Source organism: Mauremys reevesii, linkage group 24 (genome assembly GCF_016161935.1).
Source record: "Mauremys reevesii isolate NIE-2019 linkage group 24, ASM1616193v1, whole genome shotgun sequence".
NCBI lineage: Eukaryota > Metazoa > Chordata > Testudines > Geoemydidae > Mauremys > Mauremys reevesii.
In genome coordinates, this window is record NC_052646.1 from 9,801,201 (window position 1) to 9,819,821 (window position 18,621).

Consider the following 18,621-nt stretch of genomic DNA (forward strand, 5'->3'; position numbering starts at 1 on the left):
AGTTGGCAAGGGAGAGCAGGATTCCAGGAGTAGGGAGAAGGAATGATGCGCTTGCAATTCCTCCCCACAGGCATCTGTGCTCTAGTCTTTTCCCCATTCAGCAGATCCCCCACCCCACCGAGACAGACATGGAGGACAGAGCCGGGGAGATCGCCACCACCTTTATTTGCGGAATTTAGACAGCCCATTGCGTACAATCAGGTTCTGCCAATGGGGCAGAGGGGGGGAAAAAAATCACATCACGGAGTTGACAATTGGCAGAGTTGCGTTGGCAATCACTTCTGCCCCAGCTCCCCCTGGTAAGCCCGGGTACACGGAGGGGCCCGCTGGGCAGCACCCTGACGGGATTTGGAAGCAACCAGCAGAGTTTTCACAAGCAGCTCCAAAGGGGTCTGCATTCTTAAGCTTAGCCAGGGCCAAGTTGAGCCCTCCCTTAGAATGCACTGTCCCCACCTGTCACTCTGGCAGCTGGCAGAGAGAAAGGTACAGATCTGAGTTCATTAATGCCGGTTGTTTATTAGAGAGTGGGGAGGAGGGAGAGGAGACACAGCTGTGTGCAGGTGGCAATTTATTCTGTGTTAGCTTCCGTCGCAGGGGGCTCAGTGCAGATGCCTTTAAGGAGGTGTTTGGAGAAATTCAGTGCGGGAGCTCACAGGCATGTACTGCATGGGGCCTGTAGGCTGGAGGGTAGCTGAAAGCAAATCCAGCTGGGCAGTGTAAATTCCTGACAGATCTTCAGTACCTGGGAGGCCTGCATTGGTCTCACATTATTCAGAGGGGATCAGTGGTCAGAGGAGACTGACTTGTGGTAGCGAGAGAACTGGATGCAGCAAGCTGGCACCGGGGACCAGGGCAGATCGAGTCTCAGGACGGGGACGTGCAACGCATGCTCAGCCGCTGGACAGTGAGTTAGACAGCGGCTGCTCTAGCACAGACAGCCACTGGCAGGGCACCGGCCTTTAGGAGAAAGCTCTTGCCAGCTGAAACCAGAGCCGAGGGGAGTGAGTGTGAGAAAAGGAACAGAGAGTTCAGTACAGGCCTGGCTCCCCGTTTCAGCAGCACCAGTGAGCACAAGAGTGCACAATGGCACAAGAGTGACAAAGGGCCCCACACTCCTAATACACTACCAACACTAACCTGCTCATCTACCCTGAAGGAACTCTGCAGCGAGATCTCCCCCGCTCCACCTCCCCTCGCTGCCCACCTGGGCTGGCTCAGTCACTAACAGAGCCTGTGCGCAGGGGAGACAGAGACCAGCCCAAGGGTTAGCTCAGCTACTGCAGGACTCCCTAGAACCAGCAGTAAGACCCTCCCAGCCCTGCCAGTCTTAGGGGACCGGCCACAGCAGGAAGAGGCTTGGATCAGGATCTCTTGGGCCGAGGGGGCTGGTTATTCCTTTGAACGAGGATTAGATTTCAGGCCACACAGTCAAAAGGCAACTGGTCCCCCGCCCCGTGAGGGAGCCCTGAACAGCTGGGGCTGCTCCACCAGGACTCCAGCACCAGTTGATGAGAGAGGCTAATTATAAAGACTGAAAGCACCAGTTTGGGGAATTCTAGCCCAGAGGTTCCGGGGAGGAACTACGTGGTCAGAGCGCTCCAAGCGCCTCTGCAGGGCGCACTCTCTCATCAACTGGTGTCTCGTTAGACTTTCTGAAAGTCACAGGCTGAGGCCATCCTATCTGGATTTTTAATTAAATGTTAATGAACCTGGCATGCTCTAGGCACTGCAGCATTTCCAAGGGGCTGTCCCCCCCACCTACACCCATCACCCCTTCCAATTGGTCGGCTGGTGCGGGTGGCAATCACATGATCCGACACTGGTCACCGCCGGCGCTGGCTGTGTCTGACAGGTTGAGTCCATCGAGGTCAAAGTTCAGCCCAGGTGGCTGGGGAAAGAAGAGGGGAAGGGTTAGCATGTGGGACTGCCCGGCCCAGCCCCCTGTCCGGCTTTGGTGCGACTGGCTGTGAGCCTAGTGCTAGAAGAGGTGCTGGGCAGACGGCATGTGGGCGAGATGTTAGAACCCAGGAGCCCTCGTCTGGCACTTTTCTCCCAGCTCTGCTGCCGGCGCAGTGCAAGACTCCCGCTCACGTCGCTTCTGTGGCGCCACTTCCTTTCGCCTCATGGGGGGGGGGGGAAGAGGGAGGAGGAGGAGTAATACTGATGCACCTGGGAGCTACCAGACCTAACCTGATGGGCACTTGGACGGAAGAGGGCTTTATCCATACAGCAGGTGGGACCTGGGCAGCGGCAGCACAAGCTCCCCATGCACATCTGCTCCCACACCAGCTGAAGTCCTCATCCCACCTAGGTACCAACTGCAAGAGTCTAACCCCCGTTTGTAGCCTGTCTTGGCCTCCAGCCAACCATGCGCTAGCCAGACATGATGTCAGAGAGTGGGGAGATGGACCAGCTGGGGGTGGGGATCAGCACCGTGCCCAGGCTGCACTCCAGCAGGGAGATCGCCCAGTGCGGACATCAGTTACATTCCCACTGTAACGGAAATCCTGATGCCCCCCCTTCTCCAGCCAGGAGCATCCAGGTTGGGTTGCCTCCTTGTGTCACACTGGTTGTCTAGCTGCCCATGGCACACGCTGCCCAGCAAGGCACCCCCCTCTGCCTCCCTTCCATCCCAGCACCACAGTAGCATTCCACCCCACATTGGTACCGGGCCTTTATGGATCTGCCTGCCTACAGGAAGTTACTCATTACTCATATTCAAGTGGGCTGGGTGCTGTGCAAACACTGACACCATCCTTCACAATTGTCTTACAAGCTAAATAGACACAGGGTGGGAGGGGAAACTGAGGCACGGAAGCAGGAAGGGACCTGTCCAAGGTTACACAGCAGGTGGCAGAGCCAGGAACAGAACCCAGCTCCCCTGACTCCCTATCCGCTAGGCCTCACTGCCTCTTAGCAAGAACTACAGCGTTAGTGACTGCAGAGGATCTCTGGCCACTGAGCAGAGTGGACCTGTGTGTTTTAATAAAGGGTTAAAGTATGTCAGACGGGAGCGTGAGCGACCCTGCTTCACAGAACAGCTTCCCCCCAACCCCTTCTGTTCCTGCAGCCTCCCTTAATGCTGCACTTATTCCTCCAGCAGAGGTGAGCAAGCTGACAGCCGTCCCGCCTTCCTGCACCCAGGCGGGGTGACCTTTAGCTCAGTGCCTGGCCTGGCTCCCCTCCCAGACTCGCTGCTCTGCAGCCTGCTAGCAAAGGTCCACTACCGACGTCCCACGCTGGGAGCCGCCCAGCAAGATGCTTCCATGGCCCTCTCCTTTAGTTGGCAGAAACCCAGCAGCGACACACACACACGCCTCTGCCCCCAGCAGAGCTGCTAACGTGCCATCAGGAGAGAAGTTGCACCGCCCAAAAGCCATCTGGGGTGCCAATGACACAGCAGCTCTGCCTGCAGATCAGGACGTCGCCACCTTACCCCGCAGAGACATTGCAAGGTTGTGCCTGCAAAGTGCTCCGGGCTGCTACCAATGTGAATATCAATAAAGCATTTCATGCCATTAATCATCGCTGTGCTGTCAGACAGAGAGTTCAGCAGCTCCTCCTGCTTGCTCCTTGGCCAAGTCGGTTTGGGGAGGAGTGTGGAAAAACCAGCCAGCTCTCCACCCTCTGAGCACCAGGCCGCAGGACACGCCCATCTCCTCAGGCGAGAAGGGTGTGTGGGAGAGGGAGTCGGAACAGTGACTCTATCCCTGGCCCTTAGCAGTGGCCCTACATCACACTCTGGGCAGTGCAGTGAGAGAGGCAGCTGGATTGGGCACTTACATGGTGACATTTACCTTCCAGCAATTGTCCCGGCTTCCTCTCGGACCTTCCCACACCCAGGTGGTTGGGTTAAAGCAGTCCTGACAACCCCAAGCCTCTGCAATCCAGCTGTGCCGAGTACTTTCTGGTGCACTGATAGGGAGATCCTCAGGGATCCTCTCCTGCACCCCCTTCTCCCACCCCACGGAGTGAGACTAGCAGCTATCCACGAGGCACGGCCAAAGAACTCAATGGGAATTACTCCCTTCCTGCGGGTGGGGGAAGGAAGCAGACCTCAGTAGGACAGTTTCAGCGTTGGGAGCCTGAAGGTGTTTGTGCTTCAGCCATATGATCCAAGGGCAGGGGGCAAAGTCCCATCCAATCACGGCATAACATGCCAAGATCCCATGGATTTTATGCAAACAGAGAAAGAGACAAGCCAGGTGTTTCCCCAGCCAGTTCTCCACCTGCCCCGGGAGAACTCTGGGGAATTAACAGCTAAGCAGAGAGGGGCCCAAGGAGCAAAGCTCAGATCCTGATCCACATGGACCCTCAGGCTTTGCTTTTCAGACAGGAGAGGTGGCGTCACGTCTCAGCCCAGCTGCTAAGTGCTAAGCTTACAAATGGGCAGACTGAGATGTATTCTGTTCTGATGCCCGGGAATGCACGACTAAGGCGGCCTTGGAGTCCTACTGCAGTAAAGCCACAAGCTCACTGCTTCCTCGCTCGGGATGCCAGAGATCCTGACGCTTGGCACCCAGCCCACTGTGCACGGGCTCAGCAGCAAGCCCTGGCATGAGGGCATCGTGCAAACAGCCTGGGCCGGCCTTGCCCCCAAATCCTCTCCCAAGTACCCACATCACACCCTGTGGATCTGGGAGCAAAACAGGCAATGGACAAAGTAATGTCTATTGCTCGAGGTAGATTACAGGCAAGAAACTGACAAAGGGTACAAGGGAAAATCCATGTTATCTCAGAACCAGAGTCCTTCTAAGCATGTCACAGGTGCACATCGGAGGATTTCAAGGCAAAAGCACCATGCCCTTCACCTGCGATAAATGAGACTCGCCATCTTCCAGCAGCGTAGCACACATGACACACGTGAGCAGTTCTCATTTGAGCCAGCAGAGGGCAGTGGCGCACCAGCTAGCTGATTATAGCACTGTCCCTATTTTGGGGGGCTAAACTGAGCCACGGACAGGTTACGAGGGTCTCACAGTCAGCAAGAACCTGGAAGAGGACTCCTGGGTCCTATTCCTGTCATACCTCCTTCCCCAAAGGAATTCCAGCTCTCCTAGGAGAGGGACAAGGTGCTAGACCCCCAAGTTTTATGCTGCCTAGACAAGAGCTACAGCATTAGACCAAACAGCAGTAAAGGCAGGCAGAGGACAAGCAGTTAAGGGGTTAAAGATTACATGGCTTGTGGAACATAATTCCTCCCCCCCCATCCCCAACTAGGCTGCAGCTCCATGGTCAGTGAAGGGTTAAGAGCAGCCTATTCTCAGGCAATTTATTGTGCCAGCGAACAGCTCCTAGAGATTGTTTTTCCACCCAGCGTCAGCTGCTCTGTAATGCCCAGTTAAGGGGAAGAGCCAGGGGCTGATTCATGGCTGTTTTGGAAGTCGTAGACATTTCGAAATGTCACTGCGCCCGCCGCTCTCGCAAACAGATTGTTTTGGCTCCTGGGCTCGGTTAGTGCTAGGGCCTGCCAGTGAACAGAGCTCAGTCCCACAGATGGCATTCCACAGGGGGCCTCTTTTCCTACCCCCCAAGGTATCACTGGCAACAGGAAGAGGCTCCGGGCAAGATGAGAGATGAGCACACGATCAGAATCCAGGAGGACACGTGTTCTCCCCATCCCCACCCCTCGTTACCCCCTCTTATGCGAGAACCTTCCCTGGTGGGAAGGCTGCAGGGAAAGCGATTGTCCCAGCACATGGGGAAGACCAGCAAACTGGAGCACAGAGAGCCTTTGAGAGCAATTCACTGCACAGCTAGAGAGCAGGGGAGAGCCAGCGGTCCCAAGCTACTCCAGAATGGCCATGGCCTGGTCTACACACACCTTTCAGACCAGTACAACGATGCCAGTTAAATGTGTGGGATTTTTACAAATACAGTGATACCGGGACAGCCCCTAGCGGGGACGTCTGGTCTAGAGGTGCCTTACACTGGAATAGTTTATTCCCCCTCCCTTCTGGGCATAACCTACGCTGGGATAAGCACCTTTATACTGATCTAACTGCATCCGCACTACAGCTTGTGTGCAGACAAGCCCTGTCATAACTATAAAGGGAAGGGTAACAACCCTCCTCTATAGAATTCTGTAAAATCCCTCCTGGCCAGAGGCACCAACATCCTTAAGAACCTGATTGATTTTTCATTGTTTTAAGATCCAAGGGTTTTGGATCTGTGTTCACCAGGAGTAACTGGTGAGGGTATATGCTCAAGCCTACCCAGGAAAAGGGGTGTAAGGACTTGGGGAGGGGAGGAATTAGTCTAAATCTGCCCAGGAAACGGGGGGTTAGGGACTTGGGAAATATTTGGGGGAAGGCAGAGTTCCAAGTGGCTCTCCCCTAAGATTTGGAACACGCTTGGTGGTGGCAGCTTATTGTTAACCTAAGCTGGTAAATAAGCATGGGGGTCTTTCATGCGGGTCCCCACATCTGTACCCTAAAGTTCAGAGTGGGGAAGGGACCCTGACAAGCCCTGTAGCAGCCTCCCAGGAGCATGAGCTCCAAGAACACTGCAGTGGGGCTGGAAACTCGCTCGTCTGCTCCGAGGATGTTCCAGAGCCCCCCCACTGCCGGGCTAGTGCCAGCGCTGGCACGAACGGTGAGAGCACGAGCACAGACCAGCCGCCAATGTTTCTACGAGCTTGCTCCGACAACGCTGCAGAAGAGCAGAGCGATCACTCGGAGGGACATTGCAGGTGCTAGACCAACAATAGGAGAATGGTCCAACATGCCCAGTGCAGAGACACCGAGGAGCATTGTAAGGACCCAGCTCCAGCAATGGAGAGATTGTCCCATGCACATAGCCCATCACAGCCATACACCCCAGGCATGGCCCAGGCACCAGCTGCAAGACCAGGGACAGGGTCTATAGCTCAGATCTACGTGGGCCAGGCTTGGCTACAGCAGATTCTGCCCAGTGTGGGTAGAAAGGCCCTGGATCAGCCACCTCTAACCCCAGCCCGCAGTGCAGAGCCTTGGAGACAGACTTGCCCCAGAGGCCTGCTCCCAGCTGCAGAGCCTGGCCAATGCTCAGGCACGATGGCGGTAAGGCAGCAGAGCAGTCTGCTCAGGAACATTACTGCTGGCTGCACGGAGAAGCTGAAACGCTACGTACAATCAAGGCCCTGGAACCGTTTCCCAAGCTCAGAGAAGCAGGTCCCAGGTCAGCGCTGGCCCCGCCTGCATGGCATCCCAACAATAATAAACGCGTTGAGTAGATCTCGAAGCACCTCACTGGCTTATTATCCCTGCTTTCACAGAGGTAGAGAGGCTGAGTGTCTGGCCCAAGTTCACAGAGGGGGGGCTGCGATGAAGGGGGGTTTTGAACCTGGGGTCTCCCACATTCCAGGCTAGTCACTGAACTATCCCCAGCTACTCACCCTCCCTACCAGAGGCACAAGTCTGAGTAGGGTGCACAGACAAGCAGCATCTGGTGGATTTGCTCAGGAAGATTTTTCCTTTTAAAAATCCAGCTTCACTGTTCTCCTGGGCAGACTCACCTGATCCTTTCCTTTGGCTGGGACCAGCCAGCATGGGAATCGGCACCTTTAGGTGACAAAGGGTTCCACCTGACTAATTAGGCCTCTGCCTGTCAGTAGAGCAGATGACTGCAGAATCAGACCCCGGCAGCACCTGATCAAAGCCCTCCAGACATTAATGAAGCCGCACAAGTCCCTTTCTCCCCAGAACCAGCATTACCCCCATTTTACATTGGAGAATGGAGCCACAGAGACGACTGCCCCTGGTCACAGCACACTGGTGTCAGAGCCAGGAGTCAAACCAGCACACAGAACTGAGTTCAGATTCTAGCCGCTAGAGAGCTCTCCTTGCTGGGAATATGCAGCGGCCACAAGGTTTCCTGTATCCCATCAGGACACTGCTTGATCCCATTGGGAAAGTCAGTCCTTCCACGTCCCCACCAGCCCAAAGGCGCTCAGCACTGATCTAGTTGGTAGCAAGGAGGTGCTGCCTTCTGTTGCTAGACACCAACTGATGGGAAGAAGAATAGCGGAGGAGCTAGGCCCAGGGCTACCTGACAGCTCTACCATCTCCCAGCAGACTCCTAGCTGAGCCTTAGCGGCCCAATCCCTTCAGGTGCAGGAGGCTCTAAATTCCCACTTGACTGCAGTGGGGGCTAAGGGTGCCGAGACCAGGGCTGGGAATCAGGCCGCGTCTACAGGAGGAACCTACGTCCCACACTCACCGACTCTCCAGCCAGCTCCTTGGGAGGGTGCCCCAGGTCCTGGAGCTGGAAGAGAGACAAGAGCATTAAGGAAGAGGAGCTCCAAGCAGCATGTGTCCAGCTGCACAGCACAGCGTGTGAGGGGGTGGCTCAGGAAAGGCAAAGCCTTGCCTCTCAGTGGCTGCATCTTGGCCCAGCAGAGGTCAGGAGTGAGCTGGGTTGTCACCAACATCGTTTCTGTGGCCTGAGTGACGTGAGTCTGGGCTCTCAGCCTGGTTCCTAGCGGACTGATGCTCTCAAAAGCCACCATCCCAGTTGACAGGCCAGGGACCCCTCAGCAGAGCCCACGGCTGGAAAGGGCGCGCAGGCCCCCAGAGGTAGGCTCTACAAGAGGCCAGCTGCTCACCTGCTGCATGAGATCCAACACCATTTCAAAGCGAGCTTTCTGCTCGGCGTCACTGTCCGTAGCCTGCTCAGCCTCGAACTGCTGGCAGATTTTACCCATGATGCTGTGCTGCTCCTGGTACTTTTCAAACTGCTCTTCAGGCAGGGTGTCACGGTGGCTGCGCAGCCACTCAGGGTACTAGGAGCAAAGGACATGCAGATATGGTGACCCTCGAGGCGAGGGGCGGGGTCGTGCCACTCTGCCAGCTCCCAGCTGCTTACTTTTTCCGTGATCTCTTTGAGGGAGGGGTAGAGCACGTCCTTGGACAGGAGATTCTGCATGATGCTTTGCATGATGGGTAAGATATTCCCCTCACCGTCGCCCTCTTCCAGGCCCAGGCCATCCATGGCTTTTGTCAGCTCTTCCTCTGACATGTTGGAGTTCTGGGGAGGGAAACCAAACCCCACAAATGAGGAGATTTGCATCCACCACATCATAGGGGTCAGAAAGAGTGCAGGCAACCAGCCCGAGGACTAGAGCACAGAGAACGTCCCTGGGAGAGGGAGGAGCGCCCCCCTCCTGTGCCATCATCAATACAAGTGAACACTTTCCTGTGGTGCAGAAGCCAGACTGTTGTGCCCCAAACACCTCTGCAACCTGCTGCTTCCTCCTCTGGCAACTTTCAAGCTATTTCCCTTCAGGATCTCATCCCCAGAGGAGTCAGGGTCTGGACCGGAAGTCACCTCATCTGAACTGGGTCAGAACACAACCAAGCTCCGGGAATCTCAGCGGATGCTTTACCTGTAAGTCGTTGGCATTCTTAGCCAAGCCGCTGAGCGTCTCTTTCAGACAGGAAGTGAACTCTTGTTGGGATGTCGTGTCACTTCCTGTGGAGATTGGGAGAGAGATGCTAGATCAGACAAATACCCATGTTATTAAATTACGGCTCCAAGTTATTAGTGCTTCTATGTATGCAACAGAGAGAATTTCCAATAGCAGACGGGACTGTGGACCCAGACTAGCTTCGTAATAACAATACTTGGCTTTCTCTGCCGCTCTTTTAATCCACAGACCTCAGAGAGCTTCTTGAAAGGTGCCTCAAGATTATCACACCCAATTCTGCAGGCAGAGAGAGAGGACGTGGCTTACCCAGGTCACAGAGTGGAACAGATTCAGATTTTCAGTGATAGTCTTCTTGTCTCATAGAATATCAGGGTTGGAAGGGATCTCAGGAGGTCATCTAGTCCCACCCCCTGCTCAAAGCAGGAGTCACAGAGCAAGGCAGAAATGGGAGAACTAGAAATGGGAGACTCTCAGGGTGGTGCAGTGACCAAGAGACCATGGTGCCTTGCTAACCAGATGTTTGCTGCTCCTTGGAAATGAGGGCACATCTCTATACCCTCAGATCTGCAAGGCGGACTCTGGTCTCCCTGCACGTCCAGAGCGAGTCGGAGTCTGAAGATCCTGACAGTCACTGGGAAGAGGCTGCTTGGGGCTGCGGACAACATGCTCAGCTCTGGGCAAACTCTCTTCTGCCCTTCAATTAGGAACGTGAAGAGGGCATGGGTCAGGGATAAGATTTGCAGACAGAGGAAACCCAAACTCTCCTGCAGCCCGTGCTCCTCTGCGCCTGAGCCCACAGCCCAGACGTGATAGGAAGCTTTGTTTAAAGAAGACAGATTTGCTTTGCATGGGTTTTTTGCTCTCTTTAAATGCTTGTAAGGGCTGGTCTACTCTAGAAAAGTGACACCAGTTGGTTGGCAGTGATTTTGTACCCATCAACTTACACCAACACAACCCCTTTTTTTTGCTGCTTTAGCTCAGTGGTTTGAGCATTGACCTGCTAAATCCAGGGTTGTGAGTTCAATCCTTGAGGGGGCCATTTAGGGATCTGGGGCAAAAATCTGTCTGGGGATTGGTCCTGCTTTGAGCAGGGGTTTGGACTAGATGACCTCCTGAGGTTCCTTCCAACCCTGATAGTCTATGATCTGTATGGGTATGAGGTAAAGTGTACAATGCAAACTTTTGCTGGCATCACTGTGGCCCACACAACAGTGCTGGCAAAAGCAGACAGTTGTGCTGATGGTGGAATAAGCTATACCATGAAAAGCACAGGTTTGCCAGAACAAGTGGCATCCACACTAGGAGCGCTTTGCCAGTGCAGCTATGCTAGTGTAGACCTAGCCAAATTAAAGTGGTAAAAGTTTTCTAGTGCAGCTATGCCCTAAGCTTTTAGCAGCTGTGTAAGGCTTCCAAGTGAACAAACTGCATCTCAGTATTGTGTGCCATGACTGCATGTCTTCTACTACAATTATTCCTGGTCCTCTCTGCCATGACAGCCAGCCAGCATCACCAAGTGAAGTAGCAGTGGTTTAATTTTTTTTTAATGCTCCATTTTAATACCTTGCTCTCCTGGTGATCAGAAGGAATTGGGCTTAGAAGCACACCTTAGGGACAGATTCAAACAGATTCTTTGTTGCATGGGTAGGTAATCTGAGTTTGCACAATAAAAGAAGGTATCTGTAAGTTGCTCTTTAAAGAGGGAATCTCAGTCACAGAAATCACGGGGCTGGGTTACACAGGCCAGTCAATGAAACTGACAGCTGGCAAATCCAAAACTGATTAAAGGAAACTTTTTTTCACGTGAGCCATGGATACTTGGTAGCAGTGAGTTCCACCGGCTACCATTGATGCCAAGAGTTTAGAGAGAATCAGAGAGGATATACTTTTATACGGATAATGAGTATAGCCAGTGTTAGTCTAGTAAATATTAAAAATAACATTTTGCAAGGGCTAGTCACCCTCTGCACAAGCCAGCCACTGACTGTTGGGCTCAGAAGCTAGCTGTGCATGGGACAGGCTGTCCCATACTTGATAGATTTCTTGCACCTTCCTCTGAAGCAGCTGATACCAACCACTGTTGGAAACAGACACTGCACCTGATGGCCCCCAGGTCAGGCCACTCCCATGTTCCTAACCCAAGGCCCCAGACTGTCCCTTGGTTTCATATATTTCACTCTGCAAAAAAACTGGTGCAAGTTTGGCCCCTCAATGGCAGCCTGAGGGGTCAAGGGCTGATGGGGTCATGGAGCCAGAACTCTTCTCTTCCCATTCTGGTCAGGGTGGATGTACCTTAGCACATGAGATGCTTGAGCAACCACTGCCTGTGCTGGACGATCAATACTACAGTAAGCTTTACAAAGCTCTCCTGAAACCCGTCATCTGATGGTCTCACAGTCCACCAAACAGGAGTTAAGCCCCTCAGCGCCATGGAGAGGTAGCAAGGTATCACATGGAGAAGCAACTGTCCTGTGGCCACCCAACGCGCCAGTGACAGAAACCAGGAGTCCTGACTCCCAGGCCTCTGTGCTAACCCACTGGGCAGCTAAATCCCCTAATGTTAAATCCAGGTAGCTCCCCCTCCGGCAGAATCAATGCCACACAAAGGGTAACACTGCCAAATCCGCTCCTCACCAACTCTGCCGGCTGCTTCTGACAGCTTCTGGAACTGCTCCACCAGGTGGGGTTCTTCCTCAGCCAGCTCCTTCATGGCCTTCTCAAACTCCGCCGTGGCCTGCGACGCCAGCTCGCTGTCAAACAGGTCCTGGAAGAACTTCTCCTGGGAGGCAAAGAGGGAGTGCTGGAAGGAAGCAAGCAAACCATGGTATCATAGAGCTCTGTGCCCCACTCAGAACAAAATCTTCCCACAGGGACCATGAGATGCACATGGGTGTTCCCTGGGCAATTGGACAGGACCAAAGCCCAGGAAGGACCACAGGCCATTTCCAGGGCTGATCCAAGCTTGCCAAGTCTGTGAAACGGAGCTGAGTCTCCTGAGAACAGGTTCCTGCACAATTGCCGTTCTGCTCCCAGAAATGGGGAACACAAAGATACAGCAAGAACAAAGACTTGTAAAAACAGAATAAATCAAAGCATTCAAAGTGTTCGGGCTGGGTTCAAATTTGAGGTAGAGATTCAGACCTTTCTACAGGCAGGGAAGTTCACGCCTAGAGGGGATGTGACTTGCCTGTGCTCATGTAACCCACATGCCTCTTGGGTGTGGTGTTTTGTCCTACGTAGTGGCACCGAGACCACTTGGAGAGAGATTATGAGTCTTCTCTACAGCCTTAGCTAACAGCCATATGCCTTTTAGCTCATGCAGCAGAGGTTCATAGACTCATAGACTTTAAGGTCAGAAGGGACCATTATGATCATCTAGTCCAACCCCCTGCATAACGCAGGCCACAGAATCTCACCCACCCACTCATGTAACAAACCCCTAACCTATGTCTGAGTTACTGAAGCCCTCAAATTGTGGTTTGAAGATCTCAAGCGGCAGAGAATCCTCCAGCAAGTGACCCGTGCCCCATGCTGCAGAGGAAGGCGAAAAACCTCCAGGGCCTCTGCCAATCTGCCGTGGAGGAAAATTCCTTCCCGACCCCAAATATGGCGATCAGTTAAACCCTGAGCATGTGGGCAAGACTCACCAGCCAGCACCCAGGAAAGAATTCTCTGTAGTAACTCAGATCCGACCCCATCTAACATCCCATCCCAGACTGCAGGCATACTTACCTGCTGATAATCAAAGATCAATTGCCAAATTAATTGCCAAAATTAGGCTATCCCATCATACCATCCCCTCCATAAACTTATCAAGCTTAGCCTTAAAGCCAGATATGTCTTTCCATGACACCTGCCTTAACTCATAGTGCTAGAGAACATAATTTTTAGTATAAATATATAACTACATATTTTCCGTATACACATCTCACAATGATTATGATAACCCGTGTGACACAGGCTTTCATTAGAGACCTTACTGACATTCTTTGGCAGAGTAGACGGTAGAGGCCAGACCCAGGGGATCTCTGTAAACTTTATGTACACCTATGCCCTCTGCCTGGGTCACACAGAAATCTTAACATTTGTTGCTGTATATTATTTACACTACGTTTTCCAAAGAAGGATGTTCAAGCATTTAGCTCCAGATATCCCAGGTTCGATTCTGTCTGCCGACGACCGGTATCTGTCCGGATTACACTCACACAGCAAGTCAGTGACAGACCCAGAAATCGAAGCCAGGAGTTCTGACTCCCAGATCCAGCTCTAGTCATTAAAACCCCCTCCAAACACATGGTTCCCACTAGAGCTGTATCAGGGTAAGTCACAACAATCAGAAACAGTGACCTTTGCAACAAATGGTCCCAGACTAGCCCAATCCCCACCACCTCCACCCACTAGGTTTGCCCTTCCAGCTACAGAGCTGGACTGAACAGATGCCACTTCCACTGTGTCCTGACCAAGCCACAGGAAGCGTGAATTCCACAGACAAAGGGCTGGACCACGAACAACTCTGCCACATGGCTCCTAAGGCCTGAGTCTGTGGACAGGCAGCAAGAACATTCTGGCCAATCACAACTGCAGTGACAGGGATCAAGGACAGACAGTTCCTGAGACAGCAGAATGCCTAGCCACATGACTAACCCACTCTACTCATCCCCAAGAGAGACCAGCAGTCAAAGCTACAGCCCTGATTAGCCAGCATATTTGGGAGGAAGGCTTGGCGGGAGGGGGTGTGGGGGGAGAATGGGACGCCAAGAATCCCCAGACAAGAGCCCTGCCCACAAGAGGAAGGGACTCTACCAGATCTGTAAAGCAAGGGGAACTTCTCCCCAAACCCTCTCCACCCTGCACTCAGATGGACTTTCCGAGCTCATACTTGGGCTGCATCGCCTGGCAACTTCTCAGAACTGCAGGCATCCCCAGCTCCAGCAGCAGGGGGCGGCGGTGGGACTGGTTTGGTCTTCTCAAAATCACCGAGTGCACCTTAAAGACAGAAGCAGGGAGAGTTCACTTGAGTGGTTATAGATTCATAGATTCTAGGACTGGAAGGGACCTCGAGAGGTCATCGAGTCCAGTCCCCTGCCCTCATGGCAGGACCAAATACTGTCTAGACCATCCCTGATAGACATTTATCTAACCTACTCTTAAATATCTCCAGAGATGGAGATTCCACAACCTCCCTAGGCAATTTATTTGCAGGCCCCAGAAGACGGGGAGACAGGAGGGCTTACACGAAGCCTGATTTCTGTTTGAACCAAGCTGTGCGTCATGAGGCTGGCACCAGAAAACCTCAAAGGAAATCGGTCAGAAACTCACAATGAGCCAGAAGTCCACCTGACTGGTTTGCATCAATATTCAAACTGAGAGGCGTGCAGAACATCAACAAGGAGCACAAAGAACGAGAAGGAAGGCTCCAGTCCTGAAAGCATGTTTAGCTTCACCACTGGCTACTGACTTGACCAAAAGGGGAGTAGGACTATGAACGAAGTCACCAGATATTCAGTGTTCGCAGAACTGGGCCCGAAATTCTTAGCATTCATTCAGTTTAGTGATCGGAGATGTTACTACCTAGTTGAGAAAACTTTCTAGTACTATTCTGTAGTGCGACAGTGTCCCTTTAAGGATTCAGATTCCTGTAACATAGCAATCTGGGTCCAATCTTAGAGCTTGTTGCAAACGTAAGGAAAGTTAGTGAATTGACATTTACAGTGTGATCCCTGCTGACTAAGAATTACCCACATCCTACCATTTGTTACCTTGTTTCCCCCACCACAAATTGCCTGTTTGTCTCCTCCATACTCTATGCCGGGGTCGGCAACCATTCAGAAGTGGTGTGCCAAGTCTTCATTTATTCACTCTAATTTAAGGTTTTGCGTGCCGGTAATACATTTTAACGATTTTTTTAAAAGGTCTCTCTCTATAAGTCTATATATTATATAACTAAACTAGTGTTGTATTGTAAAATAAACAAGTTTTTCAAAATGTTTAAGAAGCTTCATTTAAAATGAAATGAAAATGTTGATCTTACACCTCCAGCCCACTCAGCCCGCTGCTGGTCTGGGGTTCTGTTCACCTAGGCCAGCAGCGGGCTGAGCGAGGCCTGTGGCCGGGACCCCAGCTGGCAAGGGTCCATCAGCCAGAACCCCAGATCAGCAGTGGGCTGTGCGGGGCTGGCAGCCAGGACCCAGAGGGCTGGGGGCGGGCTGGAGTCAGGGCTGGAGGTGTCAGGGCAGAGGGGGGGCTAGGTATGGGTGGGGGTGCCAGAGTCAGGGCTAGGGTCGGGGGGGGGGGGGATGAAGGAGTCAAGCAGAGGGCTGGGTGTGTATGAGGGAGGTACAGGGCCCCAGGGACCTGGGGGGTGTGCAGGGCTCAGGGCAGAGGGCGTGGTGTGTGGGGTCAGGGATCAGGGGAGAGGGCTGGGTGACTGCCCCCCTAAGAACTCCCAACCCCGCTGCTCCTTGTCCCTTGACTACCCTCCTCCTGGGACCCCTGCCCCCAACTGCCCCCCAGGACTCCACCCCCATCTAAGCCTCCCTGTTCCTTGTCCCCGGACTGGACCCTACCCCCTACCTGTCTCCTGACTGTCCCGACCCTTATCCACACCCCTATCCCCAAACAGACCCCCAGGACTCCCATGCCCCATCCAACCGCTCCCCGCCCCCTGACAGGACCCCCAGAACTCCCGACCCATCCAACCCCACCCCACTCCCTGCCTGTCCCAACCCCTCTCCACACCCCTGCCTCCTGCCAGGACCCCAGATCTCCCAACTCATACAACCCCCAGCTCCTTGTCCCCTGACCACCCCTCCAGAGACCCCCACCCTAACTGCCCCCACCAGGACCCTCCTTGCTCCCTGTCCCCTGACTGCCCTGACCTCTATCCACCCCTGCCCCTCACAAACCCAGGGACTCCCAGGCCCCATCCAACCCCACTGCTCCTGACTGCCCCCTCCAGAGATCCCCGCCCTAGCCATCCCCGAGATCCCACCCCTGCATCCAACCCCCTGCTCCTGACTGCCAGATCCCACCCCGCATCCAACCCACTCTGCTCCCTGTCCCCTGACTGCCCCCACCCCTTATCCAACCCCCGCAGCCCTGAGCCCCTTACCATGAGGCTCCATGCAGAGCCAGACACGCTGCCCCGCGGGAGAGCACAGCCCCGGCCCTCAGAGCGCTGTGCACGGCGGCGGTGGCAGAGCTCCAGTTGAGCAGGGAGCGTGTCTGCCTCCCTGCGGATCCAAATGCTGCCCCGCGGGAGCGCGCAGCCCCAACCCCCCGAGCGTTGCGCACGGCAGCAGTGCTCCAGGGGAGGGGAGAAGGCAGGGAGGGGGCCAGCAGCTTGTTGTGCTCCGCCCGGCGCTCCGGCCCGGGAACGCGGACCCACGGCTTGCCGTGCCCGGAGAGTGGGGCATTTGCCCACCCCGTGCGCACGGCTATGCTTCTGCTCCCTGCCCCCACGGGGGGGAGCAGAGGGCAGAGGAGAGCGGGTCAGGCTGGGCAGGATTTTTAATGGCATGCTGGAGTCCCGGCAGGCTCCAGCGTGCCATTAAAAATTGGCTCGCGTGCCGTCTTTGGCACGCTTGCCATAGGTTGCCGACCCCTGCTCTATGCCTTGGCTTTTGGGTGTAAGCTCTGTGGGGCTGGGGCTGCCATTTCTTATACACGGCACCTAGGACAATGGGGCTCGATCTGGTTAGCCTCTGGGCCCTACTGCAATATAAGATAAACCACCCCCACCAAGGCCAACAATAAAGATCATTTCATCCACTGAAATGCCACTGCCTCTGGGGTGAAGCTTGGCAGCTGTTTAACAGCCACATAAATAAATTTAAGACAACGGAGGAACAAAATATCTTGTATCTAAATGAAGCCACAAGGAAATCTGAGCTGACACACTGTAATCATCTAAGCAGCAACTCATAGAGTTAATGGCCAGGCTCTTGTGAAAATGCCAGGGAGTCCATAACAAGCCCAGATGGCTGGGAACTTTCACCTCTCTTCCAGAGGTCACATCCCTCTGACCAGCACGTCCCAACCCTTGCACTGGGTGTGGAAGAACTGGGAAGAGGGTCACCCACTGAATCTTCCCTGAAGTCTCCCAAACTCAGTTAGTGACCAAGGCCAATCTGGCAGCTGGAGAAAGCCAAGAGGGTCAAAGACCAGCTGTTGGCAACAGATCCTCCTAGTCAGCTGAGAGCTCCTACCCCGGACTAATACCATGGCACAGGCCAGGCTCTGACAGCCCTGAGGAATCACTGTTCTTTCTACCCCAATAGCCCCCAGTTAGGGGGCAGGGCCCCAATTCACCCCATCACATGGCCCTTGTTATGTCGAAGATAAAAGCTATTTACCAGTTTTACGAACCTCCCCCCCGCCCCCACCCGGATCTCAGCTTTGGCTGTTTTAGCTGATAGGCCCCCCCACCCCCGGCTGCCCCCCTGAAATCCCAGGCCAAGGAGCGTCCCTGGGGCAATGAAAGGCGCAGCAGGGGGCCCACCCCAGCCTCACCGGCTCCTCCAGCCGCTGCCGGGGGGGTTGAGCCCCCTGGGCCTTGCTGGCTGCGAGCACAAGCGAGGCGGGGAGTCTCACGGGACCCCCAAGGCCCCAGCGGACACCTCCCCGTCCTGCGGCGGGGGCCCCAAAGGAGGGAAGCCCCCGCGCCCCATGTGACCCCACCAGACCTGGCCTGGCCTTGCCCCCCCGCCAGGATCCCGGCCCCGGCCCCCTTACTGTCCAGCAGCTCGTCCAGCTCCCGGTCCGGGCCTGCCTGCCCGGCCCCCGCCGCCGCCATCTTCCGCTGCCGCCGCCTGGCCCGCCCCGGCCCGCCTCCCTGCCGGCGTGGGGCGGAGCTGATCGGCCCGGCCCGGATCCACCCTGTGGGGCGGGCCCGGCCGCCGCCGTCAGCTTTAAAGGGCAGAGGCCGGAGTCTCCTCAGCGCTGCGCAGAGTCTGCCGCCCCTCGGGACAGGGCCTGTTTCCCCCATCTACTCCCGCCCGGGCCAGCCCCCTGGCCTGGTTCCTCCCCATCTACTCCCGCCCGGGCCAGCCCCTGGCCTGGTTCCTTTCCCCATCTACTCCTGCCCGGCCAGCCCCCTGGCCTGGTTCCTTTCCCCATCTACTCCCGCCCGGGCCAGCCCCTGGCCTGGTTCCTTCCCCATCTACTCCCGCCCGGGCCAGCCCCTGGCCTGGTTCCTTCCCCATCTACTCCGCCTGGCC

At 54.8% G+C, this 18,621-nt stretch overlaps 1 protein-coding gene across 2 annotated transcripts; it reads right to left on the reverse strand.

The window, feature by feature from the left end:
• Positions 1 to 146: 146 nt before the first annotated feature.
• PEX19 (peroxisomal biogenesis factor 19) lies at positions 147 to 18,315 on the reverse strand. 2 transcript variants are annotated; one of them, XM_039512305.1, is made up of 8 exons: positions 18,137 to 18,315; positions 14,283 to 14,389; positions 12,038 to 12,182; positions 9,365 to 9,450; positions 8,845 to 9,006; positions 8,585 to 8,761; positions 8,200 to 8,244; positions 147 to 1,888 (listed from the first exon to the last, which is right to left on the reverse strand). In XM_039512305.1, the coding sequence occupies exons 1-8, from the start codon at positions 18,195 to 18,197 to the stop codon at positions 1,805 to 1,807; spliced, it is 867 nt and encodes a 288-aa protein (XP_039368239.1). In that variant the 5' UTR covers positions 18,198 to 18,315; the 3' UTR covers positions 147 to 1,804. The 2 variants fall into 2 exon arrangements, with proteins under 2 accessions (XP_039368239.1, XP_039368238.1); XM_039512304.1 differs by having other exon boundaries at positions 12,038 to 12,203; positions 18,137 to 18,308.
• Between the last annotated feature and the right edge of the window lie 306 nt (positions 18,316 to 18,621).